At 38.5% G+C, this 14,208-nt stretch overlaps 1 protein-coding gene across 1 annotated transcript in view; it reads left to right on the plus strand.

Annotated features, from left to right (window-relative positions):
• The window catches only part of ELOVL7 (ELOVL fatty acid elongase 7), an 80,706-nt gene extending 68,254 nt beyond the window's left edge, over positions 1–12,452 (plus strand). Inside the window, exons 6-8 of the mRNA XM_056112182.1 lie at positions 740–845; positions 7,251–7,387; positions 11,045–12,452. Coding sequence (XP_055968157.1) covers positions 740–845; positions 7,251–7,387; positions 11,045–11,254 — 453 coding nt within the window. The 3' untranslated portion in view covers positions 11,255–12,452. The remainder of the gene's footprint in view (positions 1–739; positions 846–7,250; positions 7,388–11,044) is intronic.
• The last annotated feature ends 1,756 nt before the right edge of the window (positions 12,453–14,208 follow it).

Consider the following 14,208-nt stretch of genomic DNA (forward strand, 5'->3'; position numbering starts at 1 on the left):
TCATTTCTCAAACGAACTCTTCAGCTTTTCCCTACTTATTTATTTTTGTTTGGGGACCACACCCAGCTCTACTAAGGGGCTGCTCCAGGTGGGCTGGACCAGGGTAACCCCTGTGGTTCTGGGCACCAAACCTGGGCCCTCACTTTTAGAGCTAGAACCTCAGCTCTTTGAGCTTTCTCCTGGATTTTCACCTTTCTTTAATTTAATTCAATTTTTATCTTCTTTCTTTCTTTCTTTCTTTCTTTCTTTCTTTCTTTCTTTCTGTCTTTTTTTCTTTCTGTCTGCTGACTTTTTATGTGCTGCAAGTTCTTTGTCAGTTTGCTGTATCACTTATCTAAATTGGTTGGATGTATTAAGAGAAATGTAAAATAATTTTTGTCCTAAGAATTAAGATTCTTCTGATTTTCTGTGTATTTCAAAAACCCATTTGGGTATTTTTAACCAGTACCATTTCATTGAATAATTTTTGGCCAGGCCTTCTTCACTGTATAGCTGTGATTTTGATATCTACATATAATTTCCTTTTACTCTTTTATCAATTCTTTAATGACTAGGCCTCATACATGAGTTCCTTCTTCCTAATTAGCTTTGAGCAACCCCATGGAGAATGGACTCTCTCTCTGTAACGCAGTGCTTTCAAAGTGAATATATAATATAGATTGTGCTTTGCCAATATTTTTGTTATACTGGATAGATAATTGAATTTTATGTGAACATGATTTTCCTTAAATTATTTCAGATCTTTTTTGTTCTGCGTAAGAAAAATAGCCAAGTGACTTTCCTGCATGTCTTCCATCATACCATCATGCCATGGACCTGGTGGTTTGGAGTCAAATTTGCTGCAGGTAGCCAAGGGAAAGTTGGGATCATGGGTTGTAAATGAGAACATTTCCTTATATTAGAAGCATAAATTCTGTTTTTAAGTGAGGTTTAAAAGAAACTCAAAACACCAATTGCTAGGGTCATATTTATTACCTTTATTATTAGTTGACAAAGAAATGTAGGAATCTAACTTAGATTCTTCCCTACCTGCTCTTCTTTAGTATGTATTGCTTTGCGGTTCCGTCTTCTACATCTGTCTGGTCTTTAGTTGTTTTGTTTGGAATTTATTCTTTTCTATAGAATTCAATTAAATGACATCAAGTAATAAAAAGAAACTGGTAAAAATATTGCCTTTATTGGAATACAGTTAGGTTATGTATTTCTTTTATGATTCTAGGTACGATAACGTTTTATCTTCAGTTCCATTTCTTCTTAGCTTTCAAACTTCTTATAATAGATACCCACTCCAACCCCTAACAACTCTTAAAAAAGGTTAAATTGCAGTTGTCTCAGTGTCTCTAACCATCCTATGTCTAAAGTATGTTTTGATATATTTTTTTTTGGGGGGCCACACCCAGGCTCTGCACTCAGGGATCACTCCTGAAGGTGCTCGTACGACTGTATGTGATGCTGGGGATCGAACCTGTTTTGGCCAGGGGCAAGTACTACCTGCTGTACTATCACTCTGGCCTTAGGATACTGTTTTTAAGGCAATAATAGTTTAATTAAAAAACCTGACAGATTATCTCTTTGGTGTGGTTTTGGGTTTGTGCTTCTGAAGCATTGATCAGAAAAATCAAAAGTTTAAGAAAATGTGCCCTATCATCAAGTTATGAGTAGCATATCCCCCCAAGACATTAGCAGAAGTTGGTTAGAGAGCTTACTAAAGCTAGTTTCTTAAATTTAGGAAGTCTTGGGTTCAGAGAGACAGTAAAGGGTATAAGGTGCTTGCCTTGCATCTGGCTGCTGGTTCGATCCCTGGTTGAATATAAGATATCCAGGAATGAACTCTGAATACAGATTCAGGGGTATCTCCTGAGTACCACTGGGTGTGACCCAATTCACCTTTTCAAATTTAAGAAGCCCTCCAGTAGGTTCTGTAGCCCATCTCAGCTTACCTTATTTCCAATAAGACTAAGAGAAGAGAAGAATCACAATTGATGCACGAGCATTAGATTCTTTTGACATGGGGGGAAACCTGCAGGCATCTGATCGTCACAGGATGTGAATAAGACAGTGGCAGGAAGGAGAGTCTAGAGGAGTCTAGAGGAAGCTGAAGGCTGTTCTAAGGGACATCCTATTCTGTTGCCCCCAATTACCATTTGCTTGGGATTTTTATAGTAATGTACTTTATTTTTCCTAATAACACATGTTCACATGAAAGTTTAACTCATAGAAAATTAACCTCATCTATTTTCATTCCATAAATCTAGGATAGCTGGGATTGTTTGTTCTCTGTGACTTACCAATCTTTATTTTCTGTTTCTGTTTTCTCTCAAATACATATTGTACCTTCTGGTCCTTTCTATAGTGATATTTATTGGCACTTTATTTATGTTGGTTAAAAGATAAACTGAATAAATTGGGCTAAATAGTTAGTGAATAAGGTGCTTGTCTTGCACTCTGCCAGCCAGGAGTGATGTCTGAGCACAGAACCAGGAGTAAGCCCTGAGTAACACTGGGTGTGCCCTTTCGCCCCAAAAAACTATTTTTGGATAATGCCTAAATCTCCACTGACAAAATAATTATTATTTCTTGTGTATATAATTGTGAAATGCAAATGATACTGGTAACAATTTAGCTATTCTGTAAAGCAGCTTAACTCAGCAGTTGTCAAGTAGATCACTTCTATTTTTGGAGTATACCAGAAAAGGTGCTTTCACACTCCTACTATTTATTCATTACTCTTATTATTATTTTCATTGATTTGGGCCACACCTGGAGATGCTCAGGGGTTAGTCCTATCTCTGCACTCAGAAATTACCCCTGGTGGTGTGTGGGAAGCCATATGGGATGCTGGGCATTGAACTTAGGTCAGTTGCATGCAAGACGAGCTCCCTACCTGCTGTACAACCTCTCCAGCCCCTATGGCTTACTTATTTAGATGTCTCTCAAGATATCAGAAGACCATATCACAACAATAAAAGTTAAAATTAGGGTGAGGATTGAAAGGTAGTGCCTCAGGATACGGTGATGCAGAAATATTGACATTAAGAAGGATTTTCCTTGCTTTTATATCTCTACTGAGAAAAATTAATTACCTTGAAGTTTAGAGTTAAGCAATTTTCTAATGTCCATCTTTGGTTGCACGGAGATGTGTAGCTGGCATTTAAAAATAAGCAGTGGGGCCGGAGTGGTAGTACAGTGGGTAGGGCGTTTGCCTTGCACGCAGCTGATCTGGGTTCGATCCCCGGCATCCCATATGGTCCCCCAAGCACCACCAGGAGTAATTTCTGAGTGCAAAGCCAGGAGTAACCCCTGAGCATTGCCGGGTGTGACCCAAAAAGCAAAAAAATAAAAATAAATAATAAAGCACTGTTTTCAATCATGAAAATTTAAACACACAGTATTTTCCAATGGTACTGTGTTGTAGACATCAAGCACATCGCAGTGTTCATCATCCGAACCTTCATATTTTGTTTTATGAAACATAAACTTCACTGCACTGTCCTCCCGTTGGTCATCGATTTGCTCAAGCAGGCCCAGTAACCTCTCCATTGTGACACTTGTTACTGTGTTTGGCATATCGAATACGTCACGGGGAGCTTGCCAGGTTTTGTCATGTAGCATGAAACATAAAGTAACAGGAAAAAATGTTTTTCTCTCCTTTGTCCTATGCATTCACCTTTTGGTTCATCTTTCCTGTGGGATCTGGTGGGTGCGTGTCAGCACACCTGGTCTTTGCTTAGAGAGCAGCAAGATCTGAGCGCTTCTAGAAATTTGGTTCCTGCATTTCTGTTCCTAGGTTGAAACTGCCCATTCTCAACTGTTCTTTCAACCATTTGAGTACAGCTGATCTCAATATCATATTTAATTTCCTGTTTGCCTATTGTATTTCTCCTCTATGGGATAAAAGCAGTCCAGTTTTTCTTTTGAGAATAAAAATGTTAGTGGCAGGTTTTATTAATTATGTATAACTCCCTTCCAAAGGTACAGAGAATCGTGATAATTACCCAGGTGGTTCCTTTTTTTTTTTTTAACCAAACCAAAGGTATAACATCTTATGGTATTGTTTGTAATTGATTCTGAATGTTTGTTCTTCCAAACTTGTTTCATAAAGAAAAAACCAATCTTAGAAAATGCCTTATTAGAAAAGTCCACCAAAGAAGATATGAAAATATTGCTGATTAAAATGATTGTTGTGAGCAAATATTAGACGAGCATCAGAAAATAATAACTATAAAAACTTAGCAAGGCAATTTTGATAATTAATTTAGATTTGCGACTCTTCCTAAATAAACATTATCAGCCACACTAATGCTTTGTCAAAATTCTACCCACAGAATTCTTATTTTGGAATATTTATAAGGTAGAAGTTTCCAAACAGATAATAGATGCTTTCTACAAAAAATAAATAAGTAAATAAGGTGGAGGTGTCTTAGTAAGAAAGCCTGTGGTGTAGTTCATTTCACAGAGTATATATATAATAGTGAGACACAAATGAACTTAAGTGATATTTAGTTTGGGTTCACAGTAAGCATTTTAATTCCTCTATGATAAAACAGGCAACTGTTGTTTTAAAATTACCTAGAAAAGGCATTTTCCCACCACTTTAATGTATTTGCTCAAATACATTTCTTTTGGGAAATAAGACTAATAAGATGTAAACAAAAAGTCTGGGAGATTGTTACAAGCTTCATTAATTTAATTTCTTCTTTAAAATTTGTGATAACTGGAGGATACACTCAAAGTTTATTTACTTTCAGAGAGAGAAGTTTATAAAGCACAGTGCAACTTCAGTGAGACTTAGGGAAATATTTAGATTACTTGAAACAAGCTATTTTAGGGAGGTACTTTAGCAGTGGTTGTTTCTCCAGGTATCTACAATTGGTGCATTTCTGAATGATTATTAAAAATAGTGTCTACTGTGCAACAATACTTATGACGTTTGTTTTTAGAAGACATGAAGATTTTAAATTTATATTTTCTTTCAGTTTTCTGAATTCATAGTGTATATGATTTCATTCTTCCTTTACCCTAATTAGTCAAGATTTGTGAGTCTCTCTTTTTTTTTAATTTTTCTTCTTATATTTATTTATTGAATCATTGTGGGAAAAGTTACAAAGCTTTCAGGTTTAAGTCTCAGTCATACAATGATCAAACACCTCTCCCTTCACCAGTACTCATTTTTCACCACTAAGAACCCCAATATACCCCCCTCCCACCCCTCCCAATGCCTGTGAGGCAGATGATTTCTACTTAACTCTCTCTCTACGTTGATAACATTCATTGTTTTGACAAAAGATGCACCATTATTGTTTAGAATTTCCCCCCCAACAATCAGAATTGCTGAAAAGGCATTGTGAAATACTTTGTTTTCTGTAGCTGGTATGAGAATCATATAATGTGGCGTGGCTGACAATTTTGGATTTCTGCAAAGAGCCAGAAAATTACGAGATTGGTTTCTGTGCGTCTGGTGTTATGGCTGTGCCAGAGAGCCACTCGTGGGGGGCAACTCGTGACCTTGGTAGGGCGTGAAGGATGAGGCAGTACCGTCCCCCTTCCCATGAGACTGCAGTTGCCCCATCACCGCTGGCTCATACCCGGCTTTCCAATAAGCTCTGAGGCGCGTTGGCCACCTTACTACAGGGGGAAGGCGGAAGGGAGCCACACCCTTTCCCTCCCGGGGAGGCATGGCATGGAGTTTAATGCATGGACCATTCACTTTTCTGCCGCAAGCTGCAGGGCTCTGGATTAAGTCCTTTTGCCTCTGGAGTCATAGCCATGCCGGAGAGCCGCTCTGGGGGGCAACTCGTGACCTCGGTAGGGTGTGAAGGACGAGCTGGTACCGTCCCCCTTCCCATGAGACTGCAGTTGCCCCATCACCACTGGCTTATACCTGGCTTTCCAGTAAGCTCTGAGACTGCGGCCACCTTGCCAACGGGAGCGGGGAAGGAGGGGCCGGGAAAGGCAGTCTCTTCTTTATTTATTTATTTATTTTTTTATTAGTGAAACACCATGAGGTACAGTTGTAGATTTACAAATTTTTGTGCTTGGATCTCGGTCATACCACGATCAAATACCCATCTCTTCTTTATTGCTGGAGTTGGATAATATAAGAATAAAGAAAATGGTACATTTGAAGAATACATATAACTTATAAATCAACTTTACTAGGTTTATCAGGCAATGCAAGCTCTAATATACACATTTATAAGACATGGATAAAATTTGAAAGTATTCTGTTGATTGAAGAAGTTTAGCACAAAAGAGTATATCTCATGTAATTCATAAGTTGGTCAACAGGGAAAATGAATAGTTGCTAAATGTCAGAATAATGGTCATAGGAACTGAGGAAACAGCTTAAAAAGCTGGAGTTTGCTTTGGATGCAGAGGCCCAGAGTTTGATCCCCTGCATTGTAGAGTCCCCTGAGCATGACAGAGAACCCTGGTGGCCCCAGAATTTTGGGGTCTAAGTAGCATCATGTGCTGGGCTTGAGTCTAGGCTTCCATCCCTCACAGTTGGGCTGAATATTGCTGTAAGTGGCCTCTGGACTCCCCGGCACTCTTGGGGTTCACTCCACCCTCAAAAGAATCAAACTTATAGTGTGAGGAGTATATATATTCCTGGAAGGAATGCTGTTACCTAATGATGTGGTGCTGGAAATAATGATTGAACCTGGTAGTAGTTATATACATTTGTCAAAAATTAAGTCATCCATCTGAGATTAATGTAATTTGTGAACTTTATATTAACCCTCACTAAAAAGTGAATTTGATTAGCATTAGTCAGCAGTGTATCATGTTTAAAAAGTAAGTTAATTTGCTAACATAAACCTGCATCACAAGATTGCCAGGGTTAAATCATAACAGAATAAACATGCTGATTTATTTTCTCAGATTCGTTTCTTCTGTTTCACTAAATGTTTTATCAAACCCTCTCTAATTTCTTGACTACTTAAATGCCAAAATTGATATTTTATATGCATCTTCTCTACTAAAGTTAAAAAAAATCATTGTATTAAAACTTCAGTTAAAAATATTAGCTCGGGGCCGGAGCGATAGCACAGAGGGTAGGGTGTTTGCCTTGCATGCTGCTGACCTGGGTTCGATCCCCGGCATCCCATATAGTCCCCCAAGCACCGCCAGGAGTAATTCCTGAGTGCAGAGCCAGGAATAATCCCTGAGCATAGCTGGGTGTGACCCAAAAAGAAAAAAAAATATTAGCTCAACCATAAGGAATGTTTTTCTATAATTTTATTTTGCAGGTGGCTTGGGGACGTTCCACGCCTTCCTGAATACAGCAGTACATGTGGTCATGTATTCTTACTATGGACTGAGTGCGATGGGACCGGCCTATCAGAAATACCTGTGGTGGAAAAAATATTTGACAACATTACAGCTTGTGAGTAATTACCTGACTTTGAAATCACATGAAAAACCTAACTGGGTGGGGGAGGGAGCGGTGTGAATGGATAGATCGCATAGGGGTTAAGGCACTTGCCAGATGTCAAACCTAACTGGAAGGCTGAATGGATAGCCTAGGAGTTAAGCACTTGCCTTGCGTGTGGCCATCCCATGCACTGCCAGGGATCACTCCTGAGCACAGAGCCTAGAAGCAAGAGCCTCTGAATACTGCTGGGTATCACCCAGAAGCCCTCCCCCATCCCCAAGTAATAATCAGCTAAACTTAGTCCTTTATCTTCCCTGTGTTTGAGGATACTAACTAAATAAAGGATCATGTTTAGAAAACAAGAAAGGCATACAATGTCTGGCCTCACCTAGCATCCCATCATTATCCTTTCTAAATTATTTGGACTTCCATGGGAGTTTTATTGAAAGCAATACTTATGGAATAGCTAAAACACTCGGACAAAACAGCATATATATTTCTATGCAACCTTTATGCTAGTTTATACACTTAAAATAGATATGTAAGATAGGTAGCTCTGAGTCAGCACTGCATGCTGCTCTTCTAGCACCTATGGTAAGGCATGGAGATCCCCAGCACTGATATATTTATATATCTATATAAATATAGATATAGACAGATATAGATAGATACAGATGTATATTTTATATTTGTATATATATGCATATATATGTATGCACATATGTATTTTTCATTTATATATGTGAACAAAATAACCCTCAAAGATTTGCAAACCTCACCAGATATATTTTAAATCATTACTGAGAAATTCATATGGTCCTATTCTATTTTTCTGTAGTTCATAATTTCCTATACACTCAATGATCTTGAGTGCCTATGATCTTGAGCTTCATGGGTGCCTATTTTTCTAGTGCTAATATATAGTAGTATGTTCTTCCTTACTTAGCCAAACTACTATGGAATATGTATATATTGGCAAACCAAAATACTTATAGATGTGTACATCTGTACACAAATTGCTATGTAAATTTGAATTCTGTCCTCTAGTAAATAATTTTCAAAAGAACAGGTTTTTATTGAGACAGGTTTAATAATATTTTCCAAGCATTAATCATAAAATATATGGCTTTATTTTTAGAGTCAACCTTATGTTTGATATGATAACTTTCTTTAGGTTGTATTCTTTTTGTTAAAAAAGAATTCTGTGATCTTCATTTTTTAGAATGTATAACTTGGTGCCACATTCTGCCTTAATCCTATGGAGAATATAAATCTAGTAGACAGCCTACTGAGTTTTATTTCTGAAAATATTTTTATTTTTTGAAATAAGATAAATGAAAAAATAGTTTCATTTCAGAAAATATTATAGCTGAAGTAAAATTTGGTATGTGTATATAATGCATTCTCTCCAACGTGAGGGATTGATATATTAGACTGTGAGGATATCCACTCATATCAGAAGGATATTCTCTTGGGTTTTGGGTATGGTTTTTTTTTTTTTTTGGTGTCAGGGGTGGTGCTCTCCCCAGCAGTGCTCAGAAAGCTCTGGGACCCTTCCCAGCCTTCTTGACCTATTAGGTCAGTGGTTCAGTGCAAGGACCCTGTGGTGATGGAGACTACCAGGTCAAACCTAGCCTTGTTAGGGACCACCAGAGTCATATCCAGTGATAACCAGCAGCCTCCAGGGTTACACTTGGAAGATGTCAGGTGATCAGCCGTATGGTGCCAGGGATTGAATCAGGGTTGGCCAGGGTAAACACCTTAACCTCATACTCTCTCCTGACACCCTTATAGTTAATAATTGTATAAAAAATTGACAATACCCTGATTAATCCTAGAAAATGGTAAAATAAATTATTTTAATTCAATTGTTTCATTGTTTTGTGGCCACACCTGGCAATGATCAGGATTACTCCTGACTCTATACTCAGGGTTATTCCTGGCGGTGCTCAAGGGACCATATGGCATGCAGGGGATTGAACCCTGGTTGGCCACGTGCAAGGAAAAAGATAGCTCTCCAGCCTCTATTTTAGTGCATGCTGTGAAAGAGAAGGAAGCAAGGGAAATTTCAGTTGCTGTCCAAGTATTTTTTTTCTGATTGTGAAATAAAACAAGTTTGTTGCATAGGAATCAGAACATTGATTTAAGAGAAAGAAAACGAAATAAAAATCCCATGACTCATGGACAATCAGTATGGATATTTTAATTTTATTCTCACATGGTTTTTCTCTTTTGTGCACCAATGTATGTATCTTTTGCATGATTTGTATTGTATAACACAATTTTGTATTAGGCTTTTAAATATATGATCGATGGGGCAAGAGTAATATAGTACAGTGGGTAAGATGTTTAACTTGCATGTTGCTGACCCAAGTTCAATCCCTGGAACTCCACATGGTCCCCCGAGCCCTGCTAGGAGTGTTCCTTGAGAACAGAGCGAGGATTAAGCCTCAAGCAAAGCCAGGTGTGGTCCTAAAAGAAACAAAAAATGATAAATAACATAAGAGCCAAATCTGGTATTGCTGAGAGCATGTGCGCTACCAATCAACTGTCTCCCTAGCCCCTGTGTCAGGACTTTAAAATTCTTTTTTTTCTTTAAGCAAATAAGAACAACTTAGTTTATTTTATTCTTTTTTAGTGATTCATTTCTGATATAATTTATTATTTAAGTAACACACTATTACTACTTTTAAATGTTGCTAAAAAGTATAATGATGTGGAAAAATGCAGATCATTTCAATGAAACAAAAACATACTTCGCTCATTATTGAGGTTGTTGTTTAGCTTTTCTGTGGTTCCATTTTCTCATCTAAAAGATGAGAAGAATAAGCATAGCTATTGCACAGGACATGTCATGAAAGTTCCTAAGACAAGGCCAGGAAAGGTACTGATGATAATGAAAGAAAAGTGTGAAAATCTTAACTATAGTTATAGCTTATTGATCATTTGTGAGTAATTAACATCTTAATTTATTTTTACCAATCTAAAATGTCCACATGTTGCCTTTAAGTCAGAAGGAGAAAAGATATTGCCCCAAATAGTGCAGCTTAGAAAAATCTCTAAGTACGCTTGGAAAGTGTCAGCCTGAGTAATACTGTACAGAGCTCATGGCTGTCACCAAGTGATCACTCATGCCGTCTCCCTTCTCCAGGTCCTCTGTGACCTCTGGTGAACTTTTACCTCTGAAAACGGTAGACAAGGGATAGATAGGATGACTCAAAGATGCTTTGGTTCCTGTCAAGCTACAGGGGCTATAATTTGAAAGTGAAATACCTGGCCTACCAACAAGTCAGAATATCTGAAATTGGAATGATCATGGAAAATGTAGCCTAAACATAGTAGTCCTATGAGATCTCACCAGTTAGGGTCTCTGTGGGTGCCCTGGGAGTGGCAGTATTATGGTTCTGAAACCACTGACTGAAATGGGGAGTCGCAGAACTGGCAGGAGGGCCAGGCTAAATGGCGTTTCCAAATTCCCATCTGGATTCTGACCCTGTTCCTCCCACTCTAACTCCCATAGGGAGAGACTAGACTGAAAGATCAAATTCGCTGCCCACAGTAGCTGCTTGTAACTGGAGGGGGCTTGAACAAGGCGTTGAAGAATGCATTAGAGAATTGCTTCATTGTGAGCTTTCAAATATGAACTTAAAAAAAACTTTCATCTTTTAGGTCCAGTTCATTATTGTCACCATCCACATAGGCCAGTTCTTTTTCATGGAGGATTGCAAGTACCAGTACCCCATCTTTCTGTACGTCATTATGAGCTATGGATGTATCTTTCTGCTCCTCTTTCTCCATTTTTGGTATCGTGCCTACACCAAAGGTCAGAGGCTGCCCAAAACTGTGAAAAATGGAGTCTACAAAAGCAAAGATCACTGAAGTCCAAACACATGAATCCATGAATTAGACTGCTATTTTGTCATCCTTGACAATCAACAGGTATTTCCATGTGCAGTGCTTTTTGTATATTTTTCAAAACCAAATGCTTGTATTTTTATGATCAGTCATTAGGGTTTCTGAGAGTCCGAAGCTCCCAGATAACAGAATCTTCTGATAATTTGAGCCTGAAGCAGCCAGTTTTTCAGCTGCTTTATAAGTCTACTTACAGAGGTTTTGTTCAGTACATTTTGTTACACTGAAGGAAGATGTGAGAAGTATAGTACTCTTCAAAGAAGTCCGGTCTAGATGAGAAATATCAGTAGATATTTTGATCACGGACAGAGATCTAAGTACAGTAGATTCCTTCCACTGGGTCTGATAACCTCGAGCTGTGAGCTTTGGCTTTGCTGCTCATTGACTGTGGTCAAGTTAAATTTCCTTCCAAGATCTAACACAGATGAGCAACAAGTAAATTTCCAATAAGCTGTCATGTAAAATCACTAATAACAATTCTGTGAGGCGATACCAGGAATTGATCACAGTTCCTCATGATTGTGAGGCATGCACTGTCCTCTGAACTGTTTCCCTGGCCCCCAGCAATAATTTTTAATAATCTCTTGAGTAGCTGCCACTAGTCCTGCTGTTAAGACTTTCTCGTAACACTTTTGTTGTATAAACTTAAAAGTGACACCCCTTCCAGTTAGCACTTGAGCTAATACTTAATGCACTTGACACAAAAGTTAAGGTAATATTGTGAAAACAAGATGATTTGTTCTGATGATTTATGAACACTTTGTTAATTGTGTTTTGTAACTTCCTGTCTGTTTCTGGAAAGAGGTGAATCTGTCAATGGAAAAGAACTCTGTTGTTCAGTGGTGAATCTACGTTGTCTGCTGTAATGTCTTGGATTTGTCCTGGTATAAAGAATCATCTTGGTTATATAATACATATATGTTGTTAGATATGAAGATATTCATATCATTAGCATGCTGCATGAACCCTAATGTCGTAAATGATTTTCAATCATCTGGTATGCAGAGATGGGTTGGAAGAGTAGTTTGTGAAATGGATTGCAGGCACAGGTGGTATGGGGATTATCTAGGGAATATTCGTTTATATAAAGATCTCTTTACAAAGAGAAAGAAAGGGTCAGGGAATTGAAAGCACATACTTTGCATGTCAGACCCAGGGTTGATCCCTGGCCCAGTGTGGCATCCCCTGCCCCAACATTACCAGAAGCCCCTGAGCACCAGACCAGGACTAATTACCAACCTCTTAGCACTGCCGGGTTTGGCCCCAAACAGAGAGAAGGGTACTACATCATAGTTGTTTCAGATGCACTATGTAAAAAAATTATTCCAGAAATATGAATTGACAGCCTAAATTTTTTCATTAATAAAGTACTAAAATTTATCTTAGAAAGGGTTTCGTTCTTAAAAATTATTTTATAATATTTTGTTTTTATAGTTCTTGTTGGAGAACAAAAACTGCTGGTTAATACAATTTTGTCCAAGAAAGAACACTATTTGAACCATTCTAACTTTTTTGTAAAAATTTTCTTGTTATATTTATACTCGGGCTGGAGCAATAGCACAGCGGTAGGGCGTTTGCCTTGCACTCAGCCAACATGGCTGACCCGAGTTCGATTCCTTAGCCCCTCTCGGAGAGCCCGGCAAGCTACCGAGAGTATCTCGCCGGCATGGCAGAGCCTGGCAAGCTCCCCGTGAGGTATTCGATATGCCAAACACAGTAACAAGAAGTCTCACGATGGAGACGTTACTGGGCCCGCTCAAGCAAATAGATGAACAACGGGAGGACCGTGGACCGTGGATATTTATACTCAGCTTTTAAGACCTGTCATGCTCATCTGACTCAGTAATGAGTTCTTATGGACCTCAGTTATGTAACACACAATGATGCTTCTTGTCCAGCAAATCACGTGGCTTTATTTGCTGTCACATCCTTTAATTTTGTGCCTCCCAGTTTGCTCATCTGTACCACAACCCCTCTCTTCACACTTACCAGATTTGTAATTATTTGCCTTTATGTTGCCATTACTGATTTTACTTGCTTGCATTGTGAGAAGATGAAGCTTGATAAATAAGGGGAATTTCATGGTTATTTAAATAAAGGAAAAAAGAACAGAAGAGCAAAGTTAAAAAGCAGCTTTGTCTTATTGTTTTGTGAGGTTTGCATGGTTCCCAAGAATTTTCTTTGTGGAGAGAGGAGGGTCTTTAAATCTAGTCTTTGCTAAAATGAGAAAATGGGATAGATGTTGTTAAACAAGCATAGCATTCCCAAAAATCCAAGCAGGGTAAAGACCAAAAGGAAGTAAAAGTGAAAGAAGACAAAGGAGTTTGCTTGCTTTTCTTTTCCTTCCTTCCTTCCTTCCTTCCTTCCTTCCTTCCTTCCTTCCTTCCTCCCTCCCTTCCTCCCTCCCTTCCTTTGCATAATTTTCAGTTTGCATCAAACCACCTCTCCTAACTTGCCACCAACTTTGACTTGAAGTCTAGACACAGTACAGGGTTAAGACATTCACCCTACACATGCCAATTCCGGTTCAATCACCTGGAACCATATATTCTTCATAGAGCACCATAAGGAGGGATCCCTGAGTCCACCAGGTATGGTCCAGACCCCTGCTCCACCCCATCCAAATAAGTTTGTGAATAAGTAGCAACGTGTGATGGAACCACAGATGATATGACATGATTAGAAGTGGAGAACTTGGATGTTACATGAAAAGAAGTATCCTCCATGTAACTTAGTAGCGCATCATGATTATGACTGGACAGTTTCACTTGGGATCTCACCCTGCTTTTCAGGACTTTATTGCCTTTGAATTTGTTTAGTCAATAAAATCTAGTTTATGACAAGTGATTTTTAAATCCTTGAGAATTTATGTCTACGCTATGAATAAATCACTGTCACTGTCACTGTCCTCCTGTTGTTCA

The sequence above is a fragment of the Sorex fumeus genome, unplaced genomic scaffold (genome assembly GCF_029834395.1).
Source record: "Sorex fumeus unplaced genomic scaffold, SorFum_2.1 ptg000015l, whole genome shotgun sequence".
NCBI classification, from domain to species: Eukaryota; Metazoa; Chordata; class Mammalia; order Eulipotyphla; family Soricidae; genus Sorex; species Sorex fumeus.